This window comes from Clytia hemisphaerica, unplaced genomic scaffold (assembly GCF_902728285.1).
Source record: "Clytia hemisphaerica strain Z4C2 unplaced genomic scaffold, Clytia hemisphaerica genome assembly, whole genome shotgun sequence".
NCBI lineage: Eukaryota > Metazoa > Cnidaria > Hydrozoa > Leptothecata > Clytiidae > Clytia > Clytia hemisphaerica.
In genome coordinates, this window is record NW_027103510.1 from 1,410 (window position 1) to 21,237 (window position 19,828).

The window sequence follows — 19,828 nt, forward strand, 5'->3', positions numbered from 1 at the left end:
CTTCTTTTGAACAACAGAAATAAAAAAAAAACAGAAACATAGACATACAAAAATAACATCAAAGTTCAATTTTCTAAAAGAATTATATTATGTTAAAAATTATAATTTACACATCTTCGAAAAGGAGAGTCACTTTATTCTTCACGCAAAATAGAAAGAAAACCGAAAACGTTATTCATTAAGATGTGTTTTTCACGGATGCAGAAAACATTCGTTTTGCATAAGATTCTCTTTCCCGCACTAAGACTCCGCTGTCACCTTTCTACCGGAAAATAACCAGAATTTCGCGTAGTTGAAAATGAGCTTTGGAAAGTTAGACTGTTTCGTAAGTAAACACAATATTTTCCGTACGTTTAGAAGAAAAGCCTTTTCAATCTCATGCCGGCTTTCCCGGGAAAAATAGCAGAAAAACCCCGGAAAAGTCAGGAGAATCTTAATTCGGAAAAGGCAATCTTATGCAACACGACATGAAAGATATCAAAAAATTATCTTGCTAAAACTTATTATCAAACTTAGTGAACGATCAATTGTTCTGAAAACTGAAATATATACTGGAACTGACTGGAACTTTCAATAAGTGATAGATGAAAACAAAAAACAATCTTACTTATCACAGAACAAAAACAAAAAAATTATGGTTGCCTTTTCGGTGAAATGTAGCTGGCATCTTTTAAACTTTTTCAGATTTTCAATTTTACAGTGTGGCCCAAAAAAGCTGACAAATTCTTATGTAAAGTATAATCCTCAAAACTCATTATTTAAACTGGGCTTAGAATAATTGCATTAAACATCAAAAATTCTGTTTAATCAATAGATATTAAATTCCCAAGATGATTGAATAGGTTTTGGAAAATGAAATACTAAATATACAAGTCATAAGTTTGGCATAATGGGGATTTTACTTTATATAAAATTTTGTCCGCTTTTTTGGGACAAACTGTCTTTCAGATTTTCAAAGTGGATTCATCGAAAATTTACCCATGATTCTTCGTGTTTTCCCCGTGTTTATCGGCGTTTTGACCATAAAATTCTAATTTAATAACATATAATTCTTAAATAAACCCAATAAGATTGTTGTTCATACATAAAATAATTATTTCTTGATTGGAAGGAAGTATAAAAAGTTATATTCACAAAAAACAGACATTTTTTTCTCTCGAGAAATTTGAGCCAAAGAACAGATCAGAAAGCTCATTCTGAGATAATGAGTGTCTGCCAGAAAATCAGTTCAACAGAAATTGTTACTGGTCGAATGCATTGACAAGTCATCATGAAGCTCCCAAAACGTTATTTGTGGAGTCACCAAACCTTGATGTATTTTGGACTTAAAAGTTTGTCAGTACATTGCATCATAAAGGGGAGACCCTGATCGTCATTCGAGTGCCATCGAACAACCAATCCATTCATATCACATTGAAACACTACCCATAGAATCGTTTTCCATAAGGTTCCTCGCCATCCCGTACACAGATTTTCAAAACACACATGGGTTAATTTTACACGTCAAAATATGAATAGTCATTACGTTTTCGATGATACAAGTTGGATGAAAAAGGTGAAAACCAAGAAATTCCCATATCTGAACCAAATGTATCTTTCATACGATCTCGCCTGTAATAAAAAACAAATGAAAATTATAATAGCATGTTCATCAGGAGAGTGATTCAAATCAGCGAGTGACAGCTTCCTAGCAAGAATCATTTTGTTGGGTAAATTCTAATTTTTTTTCAGGAAAGATAGATGTATCGAGCCTAAGGTTCTTAACTAATATAATTGTATGCATGGAATGGATAGCTGTATTCTAATATTAAATCAGAAAGACGAAATGTAATATACAAATAACAATGAGCTTGAAAGCATAATAAAATATCTCTTTATACATACCAAGTACCACTTTTTTCTCTGTTTTCTTTTTTCAAGTGTTCTATACCCTAAAAGATAAAGAAAAAGAAAGAATCTTCAACCTTGAGGTTTTTTTTCATAGAAAAACTTGGAATGTCATTTTGTATTTCTTATGAAGTTTAATCATTCCACATAATTTCCAAGGAATATAATCTTACTTTTTTGAGGCAAAAATCTTAAAAAAGTTCATTGGTTAATTGGAAATAATATTTGTATTTTGAAAGGAAAATCATATCTGTATTTTCAAAATGAAAATCATTTTCATATTTTCAAAGTAAAATAGTAGTATGTATTTTCATAGGAAAATTGTTACATATTACTATTATAGGAAATCACATGTGCATAATAGATACAGACTTGAAAATACTCACTGTTTCATCATTGATGACTGAATTCATTTGTGTACAAAACATGATGAGTGTAAACAAACCAAATAAAAGTCCCTCGAAGATCAAGAAAACCAAAAATATGATAGTGGTAGGTGGTGAAAAATATGCACATTCTAAAAAAAAGAGAGGGCAATGCCAATGGATATAATATAAAGATCATTCATGATTTAAGAACTCTGGCTAATGATGGAAAGAATATTTAAAACTGAATTGAAACTTAATGAACACCCGCATAGCTAAATTTCAAGTTTGCTATTTTAATCCCTAATACTATAGCTTATAGATGTTGATGTCAAGCACTATCACTTGCCATATTGTCTAAAAAGCTTCTCCTTTACAAGATTATATTTTTTATTGGTTGAGTTAAGGGATCAAGTAGTAGGAATCTGGATGTTGTAAAAAATTATAGCCAAGCTTTTGGATTATAGTCATGACAAGTGAGCAAAAAATGTATCTTGTTTAACACTGATTTTTCTTCTGTCTGCCTTAGTAAATAATGAGTGAAATAAATAGAAAGATTTTTTATGAAGCATTATTATGAAAAGTACCTTTCCAGTCCTTGTCAGAGCATTGGAAAATGTAATGAATTGCCAAAACCATTGCATATGCCGATATTGCCATTATGTAGAACTACAAAAAGAAGAGAAAATGTTGAATGTTTCCAAATGATCTAAACAGTAAAATTTTTGTATATACAAAGTGCAAAATGTCAAAAGATTTCAGAAAAAGATTTGATCGAGTAAGTTTCTTTTGAAGTATATCAGAACATTTTGTTGGTGGCTTTGTTAATGATCAATAGACTTACCGTAAAGAGTACAAAAAATTTTTGATTAAATTCTCCAACACAATTATTGATCCTATGAATACAATGAAATCATATGAACAAAATTGTGAAAGATACAACATGGTGGCCAGCCATATTTTAGTGCCCATTTCAAGGGTTTCAAGGGTCATTTTGCATCAATTTTCAAGGGTTTCAAGGGGTCCTTTGACCAAATTTTCAAGGGTTTCATGGGTTTGAAAGCCATAAAAACATAATTTTTAAGGGTTTCAAGGAAAAAGTCTAAAAAAGCCCAGTTTTATTTGCATGTGATGAAAGAACTGCTTTATATGTATGAACAGAATAGAAGTCAAACATTTAAAAGGTTATAATTTGCAACAAGTTAGTTTTTAAAGAGTGTCCTTAAAGCTACAAAAACTGTAGAATACTAGACTTACTGAAAATTTTCAACTCAACGTATTACAAATTAAAACAACAGTGAAACACTAGGAAAAATTTCTTAAAACAAAACAAAATGAAGTATGAAAATTCAAAACAAAAAGTTTCAAAAAATGTCAGTAATCAAAATCTAAAAATATAATGTTGCAAATATAATGCATAAAAGGCCTCAACAAAAACTTCAAAAAAATTTGGCCATGCACTTAAATACTTTTCACGGCACCATTCAATTGACTTAGCTATTTTCTCATTAGAAATGTTCAACAAATTTCAACTTAGCTCAAAAGATTTCTTAAACTTCTTTTAAAACGATAGTTATAGTTCATTTTCTAGCTTTCTTTATAGTTTCAATCTGTTCATGTAAACTTTTAACGTCTTTCTGGTATTTTTTTTCTAGTTTTCACTTTTGCCCAATAGTTTGCCTGAAGCTATTTCCTTTTGAAGCTTCATTTTGCATTTTTTGGAGATCATCATTATATTCTTCAGCCTTATCATAACAATCATTGGCATCGTTCTGTAACCCGGATGAAGTAACGTGGTCATAAACCATTCTTTGGGCAATAAGTGAACGACCTATCAAAGGTTTTCTACTAAGATTTCCAAGTTGATTGAAAAATACAAAAAAATAAGAAAGATGACTTTCTGTAGATGTAACCCTAATTAGATAACGAGAATATAGTACTCCAAAACGAAAATGCTAGTACAGTAGGTAACTTCTTTGACAAAACTGCTAAAAAGAATTTAAAGATATCAGTCATAAAATTCAAATTAAATAATGAAAGGAGCACCATAGAATGTGCAATGATCTAGATAAAGAAAATCAATCATTAGGCTATTCACTTTTATTCCCACGAAGTGGGGAAAATTTTGCATTTTAAAAGTTCTTAATGAACAAAAATCCCTTCCAGATTTCTGAATTTCAAGGGTTTCAAGAAATTTTCAAGGGTAGCAAAAAAATCAAGGGTGTTTCAAGGGTTTCAAGGATTTCAAGGGTCGCTGGCCACCATGTACAAACAAAAACCAAAGCAAAATTGATTATTCTATGATAAAACATCAATTTTCTGAAGTAATTTAAAAATCATAACATATAAATTTTCTTAAAAAGTTGATTTGTAATAATAAGTCAATCACAGCAGGATGGGAAAAAAATCTGATTAAAAATGTCGTACCACGGGCAGTGATGATCCATTTTCCTGATACACCTTTGACATGTACTACAATGATGAGCTCGATCTGTTTTGATACATTCGCATCTCGTGCATCGTACAACAACATCACCTGCTTGAAGACCCAATCCTTTAACATTTTCATCTGTAAAATTTCCCTTTGGAATGGTTCCCTGAAATTGGAAAAAATAACTTTTGTAAATGTTTTGCTTATGTTAAAACAAAAAAATAAGATCGTAAATTTGAGTTTTTTTTGAAAAGATAGAATAAGTAGGAGATGTAGTGGAAAACCCTGCTAAATAAACAGCAAGGCAGTGTTCAGTCTATACATTACCTTGAGTTGGCCTAAACTCTGTGATTCCCACATATTTTGTTATCTCTTTTACTTTCGGGTATCTAGTACCGTAACTTGGTCTAATGTCGACATCCCTGGTCTAATGTCGACATCCCTCCTCTAATTTCGACACCCTTTTTATCAGCTGATTGATAGAAATGTTGAAACTGTTTTTTTTGCTTAGTGGTCAGAGAGGAATAATCCTTTTTTAATCAGTGATTCATGCTTTTATATTATCCCTGTCTCTAAAGAAGGGTGTCGGAATTAGACGAGGGATATCGATAATAGACCAACTTACGGTAAGCGTCTTCAGCGCTAATTAATTTTTCTAAATTTTCCACTCAGGACATTCTTATTCCAACACCCCCCGCTTATAGGGTAGATCGTCAAATGGCAAAGTCAAAAAATTCAAAGTGTAGTATTTTTTTGTGAAAATTTAATCTATTGTAAGACATTTTGCACAATTTTTAACTTTCTAGAAGGAATTCTGATTGGTTTTAAATTCAAATTTGGTGTGACAGTTAATAGTTTCAGTTACATAATTTGTAGGTTCCACTGGACTCTCTACTTTTTCCCCCATCAGAATTAGTAAAGGCAAAAAGTAGTTGAGCTCCAGCTCCTGGACTATGACTGGCTATACTTTCCCAAGTTTGAGTTCTTTTTTAAAGCATAGGCTTAAAAACTAAAATATACATGCATAACAAGCAGTATAGACTTAAACTTGTATATCATCAAGATTACGAGATTTAGAATAAGGGCCGATTTTACTTTCGTTTTGAGTGGTTTCATTTTCGATTTCAAGCCAACAGCTTAACAACGCGGTGTTCGCCCATAGTTACAGAGGTTTGTGCAAAAAACTAAACATAGAAAATTTTCCAAATCCCCCATTTCGATTAATGCAATTAAATTGAAACTTTTCTATGTTTCACTTTTTTGCACCTATTCTTCAAAAATGATTTTTTACGGCACTTTGTTGACAATCTAACTCTCGCATCAAATTCTCGCTTTCTTCAGTAAATTGAAGATAAGAAAAATCACGGATCACGGATTGAAGCAAATATGGACATGTTCATTAAAAAAGGCAAGTTTTTGAGGTTTCTGTGACATTTGATGTCTATGTTACAAGATTATCCATTTTAGTGGTTTACCATTTCTTATCAAAGGTCAGATTATTCTGATGGTTAAGGTGAAATGTTCTTCTTGGATAATTTGGTAACAGAATTTTTTCCCCTTTAAAAGAACAAAAGATATGTTAGTTTGAACTTTTTACAGTGCTGGATAATGATGTAACACCAACTTTTTCAGTTAAGCTCGATAATGATTTCTAGATCTACTAAGCAGCTTAACCTATAGATATCTTGAGTTATAGAACTTATTTAGGGTATAATAGATATCATTTTGACACGAAAAGTTTGTTGAAATACCCACTGGATAATGATGTAACACAGCTTAAAGGTCACAATATGCTGTTTCATAATATCCAGATATTGATATCAAAAAACATTTCATTTGAGTTAAAACCTGATGTTTTTATTGTACCTAATGTTTTTAAATAAATTAGCAGAGTAAGGAGTACTGTTTGGTAAGAATTGGATAATAAAATAATGTAACATTTTCAAAAGCTACCTTGAAAAAGCTTGCATAATTAACTGTCATTCATACCTCTTCACATGTCTCACCATATCTATAATACTTTTAAAAGCTCATAGGTTTCCTTCAGAGAGAAGTTTTTAAAAGTAGTAAACCTTAAGTTTCGCAAAAGAAAAGGTACAAAAAATTGATATAATAGGCACTCTTTGGATAATTTTGTAACGTGATGGGTGAAAAATGTGGAGTTTTGTTGAATTTTCGCAAGCATTTGATCCAATACAAACTTAGTGAAAAACAAAAGATTTATATCACTTACAATCATGTACTTTTCCCAGAAATTCCAATAACAGATGATCTTAAATTAAAGATGGAAGATTACCAATAGTTATCTGAGGCTGGGCTGACAATGACTGGACGACATTAAATTTTTTTAAATTCTTGACCATTTTGAGTGTGTTTCATGAATGTTCTTGTATTTTGTAAAGATGATTTGAATTTTAGTTTTGAAGTTCTAAACTATATGTCTATTTTCATATGTCCCAATGCAAACAGGTTTAACTTTTGAAATATATATTTTTTTTGTTTTGTTCTTGTTTTCTCATACCTTTTACTTTGTTATTTTTGATTAGCAAGAGGAACGCGATATGATAAAACTTCATTAAATTTTCACTTTTATCACTAGCTGCTTGTTACTTTGTTATCCAAATACAGTTAGGAACATTTGGCGAGTTCCTGTACGCGGCCGCAATCAAAAAAATCATAACCATACTCATAAAAAAATTGTGTTTGTGTCTTTTTTTACCGTTTTTTGCCTAGATGATATAGCAAACATAGTAAGTATAAGCAGACTGTGCCTTTAATTGGCTGTAAAAAAATTATGCGTTGGTAGAAATTTCTTCAACTTTCAACAATGATAGAACAGACCTATTTAAAAAAAATTAACCAGCGCATTTTTCATCTTTCTACTTCTTCATCTTCCATGAAGCTCTCAAAGTCAAATAGAATTAAGCACATAAGATATTCTTATAATTGTGAAATGTCATTCGTGCTTTCGCTACGGTGGAGTGCATGACGTAACTTGCGCGGCAACAAACTCGCCTTCTGTTGGCTGGTCATATTGGGCGTTTTGGCGTTACCACCATCGAAGCAGCGGGCGCCTTCGTCATTCCGCAACTCTGTCCACCATTTTAAATGAGTTAACAATAGATCTAAAAGGGCGCCCTCATCAAGAAAGATCATTTGCTTTGGTCTCCGGCTTTGGGTTTTCGATTGTTTTCGATGGAAAATGGTAAGAAACTTAAGTTTACAAGTGTCATTCAGTTTTTGCTGGCTGATAGAATGGCAGGATCCTGGATGGTTTCCCTAACTGAAATAGTACTAATTTAAGAATGGGCTTTCAGAATTTATAGTACAATTTATAATTCTCTAATGTTATTCATAATTTTATATTACTAGTATATATTTCGTATCGTTTTCTCACCATAGTGTTTGAGTGGAAGTTCTGTTTTCTTTTATCTATGTTATCATGTTATCCAGACCATGTCCCATTAATAAAAATCAAAAATTTGAAAGCACTTATATCTGTTTAATATTTGTCTATGCTTTAAATGATAGCAAACCTAAATTTCTAGTTTTTGCAACCAAAAGTGCTAGTAATGATAGGTGACAGTTTTGTTACAAATTATCCAAAAAGCCCCAATTAATGAAAATGTTAGCGTCATTTAGGGATTTCAATATCTTATATTCCTTGTTTATTATATAATGTTCAAGTTTTGACTTTCTATGTTCTATAATATTGAAGTTATTGAAAGATTATGATTTTCTGACTATGTTACTTCATTATCCCATATCTTTGTTACCATTCAACAAAACCTGTCCGAATAACAACAGGTGATAGTTAACATACTAAGCTTTGAAAATTTAAATCAATTTTCCTGCATTCTTCAAAAAGTCATTTTCCAGGTCAAGGTGAATTAAAAAGTTACATTATTATCCATTCTTGGTAAACTAACAACAAAAAGTGAAATTTTGTCCTTTCAGGGGCTTTGTTACCATGTTACCTAATTATCCAGCAAATTTCATAGACTTTGAGACAATATTTATTGATTTATTAACAAAAAACGATTTTTCCAACTTTTTGACATGTCACAGGACTTGCCTTTTTTAATGAACATGTCCATATATGAAGGGTGGGATTTTACAGCCGCCCTTCGTGCAAGGCACTGAGAGGCCAAGGGTGCCAAAAAGAATGTTTGAAATGCAGCAACCTCATCTCATTCATGGTGGAAATTTGAATATTGATAAACAGCTGCAAAGGAGTGCTGGGAAGCAATCAGTAGAAGAGACCACTTTCGTTTTTGTTGCAGATTTCTATAAAAACTTCTCTCAGGGATTACTTGCCAATGTACATGTAGACATGTGTTGTCTCAACTTGTCAGAGCATTGTATTGTTGTAAAGGAAAAGATAAAAGAGGACCCTGCCGACGCACCGGACTTAACGAACACCGGACACGCGAAAGTCCGGTGTAAAATGAGAATTTTTTTTACCACCGGACAATTTCTACACCGGACTTAAGGAAGTCGGATGTCCGGTGTCGGAGAAAGATATTTTTTCCCACCGGACAATCAAAACACCGGACATGGCCAGTCCGGTGCGTCCGGTGTTTCTTATTTTTTGTTTCATAAATGTCCGGCGTCCAAAATTCCCTGTATGCAACACCGGACTGACACCGGACTTATTGCATCCGGTGTAGCGAAAGGATACTTTTTGCCACCGGACAAATACACCGGACAGTCCGGTGCGTCGGCAGGGTCCTGATAAAAGAGGTAGTAAGACTAGCCTAGTTTCTAATCCTGATATAGGAGTTTAAAGTTTAGACTGACAAGTAATTAAAAGAGATTTTATTTATTGAAGAATAATTACTGGGTTAGTGGTCATAGCCCTCAGATGTGAACAAGCTGCCAAAAATGCCAAGCAACTGAAAAGGATTGCATGAACATAACTCCAAGCAGATAGTGGAAATCCAGGTAATAAAATGACACCAATGACAACAAACTCAGCAAACAATATCAAACAATATGTTAGCCCAGAGCAGGTCATACCAAGCCCATCTCTAACAAACCATTCTGCCTTACATCTGCAAAAATGAAACTGTGCCATATTTTTGGTGGTGTTCGGTTGTGTTGTAGTAACACTTATTATTTCGCTATTTTCTCCAGATTCGGCACTTGAAGAAGTTTCGTAGTTTTCCCCAGTCTTTAAACGTTCTAATATATCTTTCACTTGCACCAATTCTGTCATAATAAACTGAAAGATGTAGAATAAAAACTAAAAATGCCCATGACTTTGCAGCCGCCAAGGGTTTCCTCCTTCTTCTTGTATACTTCGGCTTTACTACGCCGCAATTACTAAAGAAAGCGTTGCGGAGGAGAAACAAAATTTAAATTGCAGACTTAAAGCCAGGCATTCAGCGTACCAAAACTTGAGCTGTTTCTCTAAAACCCAGATGCACGATTATAGTCTGTAATATATTGAGAAATAGTCTAGACTCAAACTCTATTTCGCATTTTCTGTAATGGTAATCTCCCAAGAGTTTTTTGTGAGGTTGTATATTTTATCAGAGAGAATTGGTATTGGTAACTTCTGTCAAAATCAAAATAAACTCTTCACCGCAGAGCTTCTTAGTAATACCTTCAAAATGGAACAGTACACAAGCGAGAAAAGTGGTATCATAAAGCTGAAAGAAAACATCCTGGCTAATGTTTGTTTTTATTTTTTCAAATTTATTTTTACAGATAAATGAGATATTATTACATCCTTGATTGATAGAGAAATAGTTTATTATTGGATTTTTGTGCACCAGAACAGGAAGAGATAACAAACGTAAAAAAAGATAGCATAGACAGACAGACAGGTTGGAAGTACTTTGATTTGTTCACATAGAACAAAAGAAAATAGCAAAAGAACAAAGGAATTACCCATAGCCCCTATTACACAACCATGGGGGGAATCGCAATTTTACGGAAATGGGAATCCTCTCATATCGAATAAAAGCCTCTTCTGAAAATTCCATCCAATTCCCCGATAAATGCGAAAATGAAAAACAAAGAAGCTTTCATTTTCTGATTATCTTTTTAATATGCCATCAAGTCTTATAAAGTTCCTTATAGAAAGGTAAATTCTTCTATGAAGATCTCCTATAATTATGAAGAAAGAAAAGAGGCATTTCCTGACATATACAAGTAGTACACCACCGTGAGTGGTCCTAAATCCGACAGCCCTGCCTAAATCCGATATGGGGTATTTCAAAGATACAAACTAAAATAAAAACAAACTTTTTGCTGTGACGCAATGAAGATACCAAAGTGTCAACTAAACTGAGAGATTTGATACACTGAACCAATTGAACCAAAACATTAATTGCTTCTTAAACAAAACATAATTCTTTATTACAAAATTGTTAACGTTTTAAACACGAGCAACGAATTCAGAATTATAGATGTTATTATTTTTACAACTCACACTTTTTTTATCACATTAATTGACATCTTGACATTTTAGTCATCTTGTTAGATGTTTTGTTTCTAGAGTTCTTGCAATATAGTTTATTGTTCAACTTGGAGAGGGAATGTTTGTAAATATAGAATTTTTCTTCATAGCAGTTATTTGGGGGGTCGGATTTAGGCAGGGCTGTCGGATTTAGGACCACTCACGGTAAGAGTTCAAGCAGAAGCGACAAATAGTACAAACAGGTAGGTACTGCGAGTGGTCCTAAATCTGACAGTCCTGCCTAAATCCGACCGCCCAAATAACTGCTATGAAAAAAAATTCTATCTTTACAAACATTCCCTCTCCAAGTTGAACAATAAACTATTGCAAGAACTCTAAAAACAAAACATCTAACAAGATTACTAAAATGCCAAGATGTCAATTAATGTGATAAAAAAAGTGTGAGTTGTAAATATAATTATCTCTCTTAAATTCTGAATCTGTTGCTCGTGTTTTAAAAGAGTAAACAACAATTTTGTAACACAAAATTATGTTTTGTATACGAAGCAATTATTGTTACTTGGTTCAATTGGTTCAGTGTATCAAATCTCTCAGTTTAGTTGACACTTTGGTATCTTCATTGCATCACATTGAGAGATTTGTTTTTATTTTAATTTGTATCTTTGAAAGAGCCCATCGGATTTAGGCAGGGGTGTCAGATTTAGGACCACTCACGGTACAAGAGGCTTTGTAGAAAAAAGTTGTTAAAAAGTATACCATCAACTGCTCTAACTTGGGACTACTGTATCTGATAAAACATGGGACGGCAATTTCAATTAAGTGACAGATATAAGAAAATGCTGTTGTACCGTCAACTGCTCTAACTTGAGATGATTGGTTGAAACATGGGACTGGGTGATATCTGGTCTATATTTTCACTTACTGTTTTAAATATCTTTGACAACAAATTTGTTTTGATAACTCCACCAAGTTTATCAATCATACTTCTTCGTTCCTCTGAGAGTGCACAGACACTCAAGTGTGTGTTCCACTACAGATTTTTTTTCATATTTCAATTCAAAAGCCTACTGGGTGCGAAAGAGAATGCGTGTATTTTTTAATACTCCGTTCATTAACTCAAATCAGATGACTTTGTAGGTTCAGTGAAATGGTGACCAAATTGCTGTCCCATGTTTTGTCAGATAGTCCCAAGTTAGAGTAGGGGGGTTGACGGTATTATTTTCTTTATTCTCACTTCTCTTCTCTTTTTCCACATCAATTAAAAAATATGGTCAAGCTAGATAATCAATTTGTTTTGCTGTTGGCTCATTTTTAGGCTTCTAGCTAATTTTTGTTTTAAAGCTGTCAATGTCAATCAAAGGAATCAAACACCGAATCAATAGAACAGGATCAAATTCAATCAAATAATTGCGATTCGATTGTCGAATGTCTCTGTGCTGTACCGTAACTTGGTCTAATGTCAACATCCCTCCTCTAATTTTGACACCCTTTTTATCAGCTGAAATTAATAGAAAGGTTGAAACTGTTTTTCTTTGCTTAATGGTTAGAGAGGGATTATTCTTTTTCAATCAGTGATTCAAGCTTTCATATTATTCCTGTCTCTAAAAAAGGGTGTATAAAAAGGCGAAGGGGTCTATTCAAATGTTTTGTTTTGAAAAGAATTGAAATCGAAATTGAAATTATGGATGTGGCTGAGAAAGTCAGCAAACAGAAAATCTTTAAAGTTACTTTTGATCGCTATGTTATGAAAGTTTTTCCTGCTTTTGGAAAACATGCAACGGGATAACTCTGTTGCACCGTCGTCTCGAGGTGGGATAAGAGTGTACAGGGATAAGTAAAACCGTATTGCGACTTGGCAAGCCGACCCTGTATATCCCGCATCCCACCTTGAGAAGACCATGTAACTAATAGTATGTGTTCGCAATAAAAAAATCATAACCCCACTCATAAAACAATAATTTTCACGTCCTTTTTACCTTTTCGCAATACGTCTTATATTACTTGGCCGCTACATTTCTGTCCAACCTCTTTAAGTTCGCTTGTCCTGGGATGATGCCATAGTCATCTATCCCTATGAGGTATTTCGCTAAAGACACCACCCACCCCTCTTTATATGCCAAACCCTCTTTATATGATGCTGAGGATAAGAAACTAGGAAATATAAAAAGCATAAAGCGAAAAAAAACATACAGTACAATACAATAAAAGAACATTAAAAATAAGATAAATAACAAAAAGAATAAAAAGAAAAAATAAAGAATAAAATGAAAATCAAACTAGCGAAAAAGAATGGTTATAGCTGACCATGTTCTTTCCAGCTAATAGTCGGCTAGTTAGCCAACAATATTTAAAGCACATAAGAACAAGAGAACTGAGCAAGAGTGAATCCAGTGAATCTACCAGCATCAAAAGAAATCTCTTTGAGCTTTGTGCATTTTAGCAAGATTTTGTTTTCCAGAACAATTATTATTTTGTGTAGATAGGCTTTAGGTAACGTGTCTAGAAAAAAAAGATTAATAATATTTCAATTGATATAATTTATGGAATATTTTTTCTTACAAATTTTCTTCTAAATTTTGACAGTGCAGTTCTTTTTTTCTAGTGATTAAAACACAAAACTTGATGAACAGACGATAAATGAGTACTATTGTGGCGGGATGAAGAATAAATGATGTAAAACATTTTTTCTTGCAATAAGAACAATAGTTTGAGTCAATATGTCAAATTCAAAAAGTTCATTATCACGAACACCAAGCACTGTGTCAAGTGTTGAATATGGCAATGACCAAGAAAATTGCTACCCAAGCGATGTGGAGCTTGGACCCATCATTACAGCTTTAAAGCTAGGCACATCTATGAGTCGTTTCAAAGTGAAAGGCAATAGGCCAGAACAAAAGACTTTTCAATTGGATTTGGAAGAATTCAAAATATCATGGTTTCGTGCAGGGACAGGAAGAGAAGAAGGGAAAAGTAAGCTTTCTGCTATCATGTATTTTAAGTTCTTCATTTTAAGAATATTATTGAAAATTCACAAAAAAATCTGAAAGATTCAAAAAATCATAAACAGCATTTATCTTAGTACCAATTCAGCACAGATTTCTCAAATTTAAATGTCTTTTTATTTACTTCTTTTTTGATATTCAGTACACAATGAAGATTTTTGAAATTCTTTTTAGTGTACCGCTATTTCACTTTGAAATTTCCCCTCTGTTTTTAGATGAATTAATTTTGCAAAGTTTCATTAAAAATTAGCTTGCTTTAATTTTGTAGTTTTCATTGAAGAAATCAAGGAAATAAGAAGTGGTGTGACATCAAAAGATTTTGTTAACTTTTTGCGTAAAATTGAAGACCCCAATAGCTGTATTGTCATTGTATATGGAAGCTGCTTCAATTTGAAAACATTATCATGCATGGGTAAGAAGTTTCAAACTCAATTTCTGACTTTTTGATAATTATTAAATACTAGAGATTTTCATTTTGAAGTTTTATTTGGTATATAGTGAGTGGAATTTCTTATTTTCTGTTCTAATTTACAATTTTTATAGCTCAAAATGTGAGTGAGCGCAATTATTGGATGAAGGGTCTTGTTTATTTGAAATTTCGCAATCAATATGTACCGACTGTTGCACTCACCCAAAGGTAAGTTGCAACTTATTTTTTGTTTTTTTTTCTAAGTAAAAATAAGTTTACAACCACAGTTGAGGGTCCCTTTTTAGCTCTCTTCATGATGGTAGGAGAGGGAGATCATTTTTCTTGATTGCTCCACTTACCCTTGATCTTTCTCTTAATTGCTGAGCATGAAGCAGAGCTAAGTAAAAAGTCTTTGGCTTGACTCGGCTGGGGATTGAACCAATGATTGAACCTAAGGTCTTGCCTGCCCTTGAGCACCATAACCATAACATTCAAACTACTACTGCTGCTACTTGTAAATATAATAAAGCATATGGTAATCAGTTCTGTGAATTCAGAACTGAATATCAACCTTGAGTTGACCCAAAATAGATGAGGTCAACTTGAATTCTTGTTTTCTGCAATTATAATGTCTATAAAGATAATTAATTCTTATTAGGAAATAATGATTTGTCAGAATTGCTTCTTTTATACAATGTTATTTTAATTTCTGCAATACTTTTTTTTGTAAGCATAACGTTATAAGTATACTTAGGCTCAAACTTGGTGAAAAATATGCATAAGCATACCTCCAAGCTGAAATGCAAAAAAACTACTAACCTACTTTTAAAGCTGCTTTAGCCTTCTTTGAGAATTTTGCTAAGAATACTGAGCCTCGACCTATTTTCCTGTATGCTTATAAAAAAAGAATGTATTCTAATCAGTATAAGTATCAGTACAGCAAATTTCAATCTTAGACACCCACCCACCCCTATAGTACAAAATACTATCCAGCAAACTACACAATACACCCCCAACAACCCCTGTATAGTAAAAAGTACCATACAGAAAACTCTCAAATATACCCTAACACCCCCTGTATAGTAGCAACAAATTCACATCAAAAGAAACACCCCCAACAATATGTTGAACGGTGAAGAAGAATGCGGTTATTATATTTTGATTTTCCCCGACATGTTTCGGACTCTGTCCTTTCTCAAGGGGATGATATTTCTATAGAAATAATTACTATACAAAATTATTTGACGTTAATTTGGACAAATAGGTCACTTTAGGCAGTTTAGGCTTGAAAATAGGTTGGTGTAAATGGGGCCATCTGATGAGTTGATTTTGGTCTAAAATGAACGTGTAGATCAGACTTAGGTGCTCAGTTGGAGAAGATTGAGTTCTTGGTTCAATCCATTAGGTGTGAGGATTCTCAGTTCTTTGATCCAGAAGTTTTCTCTCTGTAGTATTATCCTTTTCATTTTTTCAATATCTGTCTCGTTGTCAGGTATATTACACAGATATTGCTAATTAAAAACAATTAAAATTAGAGAATGTTTACTAGAGAATAAATCAAATTCAGGACATGAGAACGTAATTAATCAAAATTCCAATAGAAAAAGAAGGCTAAAAGAGGCCATAATAGGAGGACAATAGTCGATATATCGAACTTTTTTGTACACAGACCCCCCCCTGTTCTAATTCCAATTATCTGTGTCAGGAATTCATCTATGTGATGAGAAAACCTGGTTCTTCCTTCCACACTTTTGAATTTATTCAAAAGATATGTTAAAACTCTTTTATATGGAAATGCTATTACACACAATCTTTTTCAAGTCAATTTTGTAAATTTTTCTTAAATTCTACAGGTGGCTTTGTAGAGAGTGGTCTGGCCTGCCCAAAAACAATCAGCAAAAGTAAGAAAGTTTATTTCTTCTTATTACTTTAAGCTTGTTAAAAATTTGATGTTAAAGCTTTTAAAAAGGATATGAGTTGCTTCTAGTGAAGCAGGCTTGTCAATAAATCCTACTTCGAAAGATGCATTATTAGGGCTCTTTAATGTCAGTAAACATTTTAAAAGTTGTTATTTGATTGACATTTTTAAAGTTTTGTTTCAAATATTTTTCAGATAATGCCTTTCCAAATTTCTAATGGGACTTAGTTTTGCAGATGAAACCCAAATCCGCAAAATCTGTTTAAATTAATCTATCATTAAATTAAGTTTTTCTCACAAATAATTACATACTGTTTTCTAAATCCAGAATGTCAATGAGGGAGTATAAAATGTTTTTGCAAAGAGCAAACATCAAACTAAGTAACAACAAAGTACGAGACACATATCAGGTAAGATACTAAAACACTTTTAACTTTGTAAACCTTTTTAAAGTTCAATCTTTATCTTCATTATAAAAATGCACTTGTATGACAAAATGTTACCTACATTTCAACTTCTTTCAACAGTTTTTCCAGATTGAACAAATTGAATTGCTTATATTTTTGAAAAAAAGAGCAACAGTTTCTTTAATTAAGGCAAGGATTTCATTTGTATCAAGACTTGCCTTCAGAAACCTTCCAGAAGCTTAATATTTGTTATCATACGATTTAATAGCAAAGTGTAATAACAAGGAACTCATTTTACTTTTCAATTTAGAAAGTTCTTACCCCTCGAAGTAGTGGGATAGATGCAACAGGTTTCTGCCAAGCTTATTACAACTTACTGCATCAGTCGTCTGTAAGTGAAAAAAGTTTCATTAGAATTAATGCTATCCAACCAAAGTTTTATTGAAATCTTTTACAATTCCCATTGGATCAATAATCCTCATTTTGATCATATTATTAACCATGGAATTTCAGTTTTAACTCAAGTTTAAGGTTTTGTTTTAAATAAGAGTGATGCTTACTCATCAATTTTGATTTACAAGCTTTTTGATATTGAATTGACAAGGATCTGGAGCAAGATTGGTCAGAAAGAGAAAAATAAAAACCTTTTTTTGCTCGTATCAGCACCATATAACAATAGGAGACACTGTCCTGATATGAAATGTGTCTGATATGAAATGACGAACACCTATGTAAAACTAAAACCTTTAAGCAATATTGGGCTCTAGATAAGTTGAAAACCTGGGTATACATTTATATCCATTTTGAATTTTGTATTCCTAGATTGCTGAGAAGTATGAACAATACTTTCGAAAAGTCAACGACGAGTGAGTAATTCTTCTACATGTTCATTTCTTGGAGTTTGAAAGCATGCTGTTAGATTCTGGCAGATTATTTATGTGGTTGAACTTCACTTTAACTAGTGAATTGATTAATTGAGTAATTGTCAAAATTCCCAAAATGTGGATGAGCCCTGATTTTTGAAAATCAAATTCAGATCCAGCAATATCCTGGAAAATAAATTTCTGTAAAATAGATTTTTTTCGGGACTGTAGAATGCCCAAAACTTAACAGTGTTGATTACAGGCAGGCCTTTAAAAGTATCACTTGTTTTTTCTAGGCTGGTCATGTTTATGTCTGATTTTCAAAGATTCTTAACAGATGTACAAGGGGTAATTTTTTCATGTGTTTTCACTCCATTGATATTTACAACGGTTCTTAAACTGTTTCCAATTATATTTTAATTTACAAATTCTCATGAAAATTTTCCAGTTTATTGGCAATTTTGATACAGCTACTGTATCAAACCTTGCGCTAAAAGCTATGTGAAAATGATTACAGGCTTAGAGCTTGCCTTAAACCAGATAATAAGGAATTATTGAAAAATATAATTTGTGATTTAAACTTTTAAACCTAATCTCGGCGTGAGCAGGGCTTGAAATAAGGATTGAACATCATCCAGCCCAAAAATCAATTTATAATTTTTTTAAACCTACTTGAAATCGTTATATCAAGCCATAGTGAAGGGTTACTAAGTATTAGTTTTTATAAACACTAAGGGTTGACAGATGTTATTTTCCTCATTAGGACTATCGGGCACAGCATGACCCTCAATATGCGCGATCAATCATGGTTCAGTGTATCCCAGATGAAAGTCTATTCAAAGGTTCTGAACCGTACGTTGATATGAAACAGGTAATAACAAGAACTGTTTTAAAGTTTACAAATTACTGGTTAAATATGCAACAACCAATTCGGAGTAAATTTTGAACTGGTATTTTTGTCAATTCAAACTAGACGGAGAGAAGAGGGAGTTGCGGTCAAAAGTATGAAAAATTACTTTCAGAAAGTGCTTAAAAAGGTTTAAAAACCTTTATCACATAATTACAATGTATAGCAATGTGCCCTCCCGGTTATTACCATAATGGCTTTATGGCAACTCCTGAACTGTGGCACAGGATGTACGGTTACACATTTTGTGGATTGCATTGTGGAGTCACAAGAGTGCTCAAACTGCGAGCAGCGAGCAATGCATAGTTATAAATAACTATAACAAATCTATAGGTTTTTCATTTTTTCTTTATTTTCAGTTCATCAATTACCTGTTCAGCCCCATGAACAGTGCTTTCAATAACAACACAGCTTACGACGAAAGCAATAAAGTTTATCAAGATATGACCAAACCACTAAATAACTATTGGATTGCGTCTTCCCACAATACGTGAGTAGAAAATTATTTTAGTCAAATGTTCTTCTACAGTGGACCATTATATTTTATTATTTCGTGCAAGGTTCATTTCCAGCGGGTTCGTTTTTCCAGGGGGTAAAAATTTATTCTAAAATTTCCAGAGGGTAAAAGACCGAAGAACCGATATTAGTTCGTCCACCTTCACTTTTAAAATTTCCCAAGGTATTTTTTGCAAATTTTGCCATTTTCCAGGGGATATCCACACATTTCTAACAATCTATTTTTACCTCTACAATATTGAATTTGAGCATTGGAAATCCCAAACTTACCCAGCATCATTGTAAGGAGGGGTCTGAGGAGAGCAACAGGAAAAACAAGCATAAGGGGGTAAATTTTCATTTACCTTTGGGCAGGATTGTAGTACAAAAACAAACACGATATTCTCCACAACAACCTTGAAAGAAACTTTTGACCCTTTGCTGTATAATGCTGATCGACTGAAGAAAAGTCATAAAAATAACAAAATGAAAAGAATAGGAAGATCAATTTCATCTTTTTGTATTATACTGTGCTAAACTTCTCCTATGTTTTTGTATCTACACAGCTATTTGACAGGTGACCAGTTGCAAAGTTTATCATCAGTCGAAGCTTACATTCGATGCTTACGAATGGGATGCCGGTGTATTGAATGTACGTTGATATTACTTTTATTTTCCTGCAATTTTTTATTTTAATTTCTACAAAGCTATTTGACA

The 19,828-nt window shown here is 32.8% G+C and overlaps 2 protein-coding genes across 2 annotated transcripts in view; one reads left to right on the top strand and one right to left on the bottom strand.

Moving 5' to 3' along the window:
- Positions 1-1,494: 1,494 nt before the first annotated feature.
- Positions 1,495-9,989, bottom strand: LOC136799048 (palmitoyltransferase ZDHHC3-like). The gene is made up of 7 exons (XM_067055727.1): positions 9,524-9,989; positions 4,680-4,849; positions 3,097-3,148; positions 2,840-2,921; positions 2,274-2,404; positions 1,885-1,931; positions 1,495-1,611 (listed from the first exon to the last, which is right to left on the bottom strand). The coding sequence occupies exons 1-7, from the start codon at positions 9,899-9,901 to the stop codon at positions 1,497-1,499; spliced, it is 975 nt and encodes a 324-aa protein (XP_066911828.1). The 5' UTR covers positions 9,902-9,989; the 3' UTR covers positions 1,495-1,496.
- Positions 9,990-13,702: 3,713 nt separating this feature from the next.
- Positions 13,703-19,828, top strand: part of LOC136799051 (1-phosphatidylinositol 4,5-bisphosphate phosphodiesterase gamma-1-like) — a 52,561-nt gene continuing 46,435 nt past the window's right edge. Inside the window, exons 1-11 of the mRNA XM_067055730.1 lie at positions 13,703-14,080; positions 14,381-14,524; positions 14,656-14,749; positions 16,375-16,422; positions 16,768-16,849; positions 17,157-17,237; positions 17,669-17,712; positions 18,006-18,057; positions 18,473-18,580; positions 18,976-19,106; positions 19,678-19,763. Coding sequence (XP_066911831.1) covers positions 13,828-14,080; positions 14,381-14,524; positions 14,656-14,749; positions 16,375-16,422; positions 16,768-16,849; positions 17,157-17,237; positions 17,669-17,712; positions 18,006-18,057; positions 18,473-18,580; positions 18,976-19,106; positions 19,678-19,763 — 1,123 coding nt within the window. The 5' untranslated portion in view covers positions 13,703-13,827. The remainder of the gene's footprint in view (positions 14,081-14,380; positions 14,525-14,655; positions 14,750-16,374; positions 16,423-16,767; positions 16,850-17,156; positions 17,238-17,668; positions 17,713-18,005; positions 18,058-18,472; positions 18,581-18,975; positions 19,107-19,677; positions 19,764-19,828) is intronic.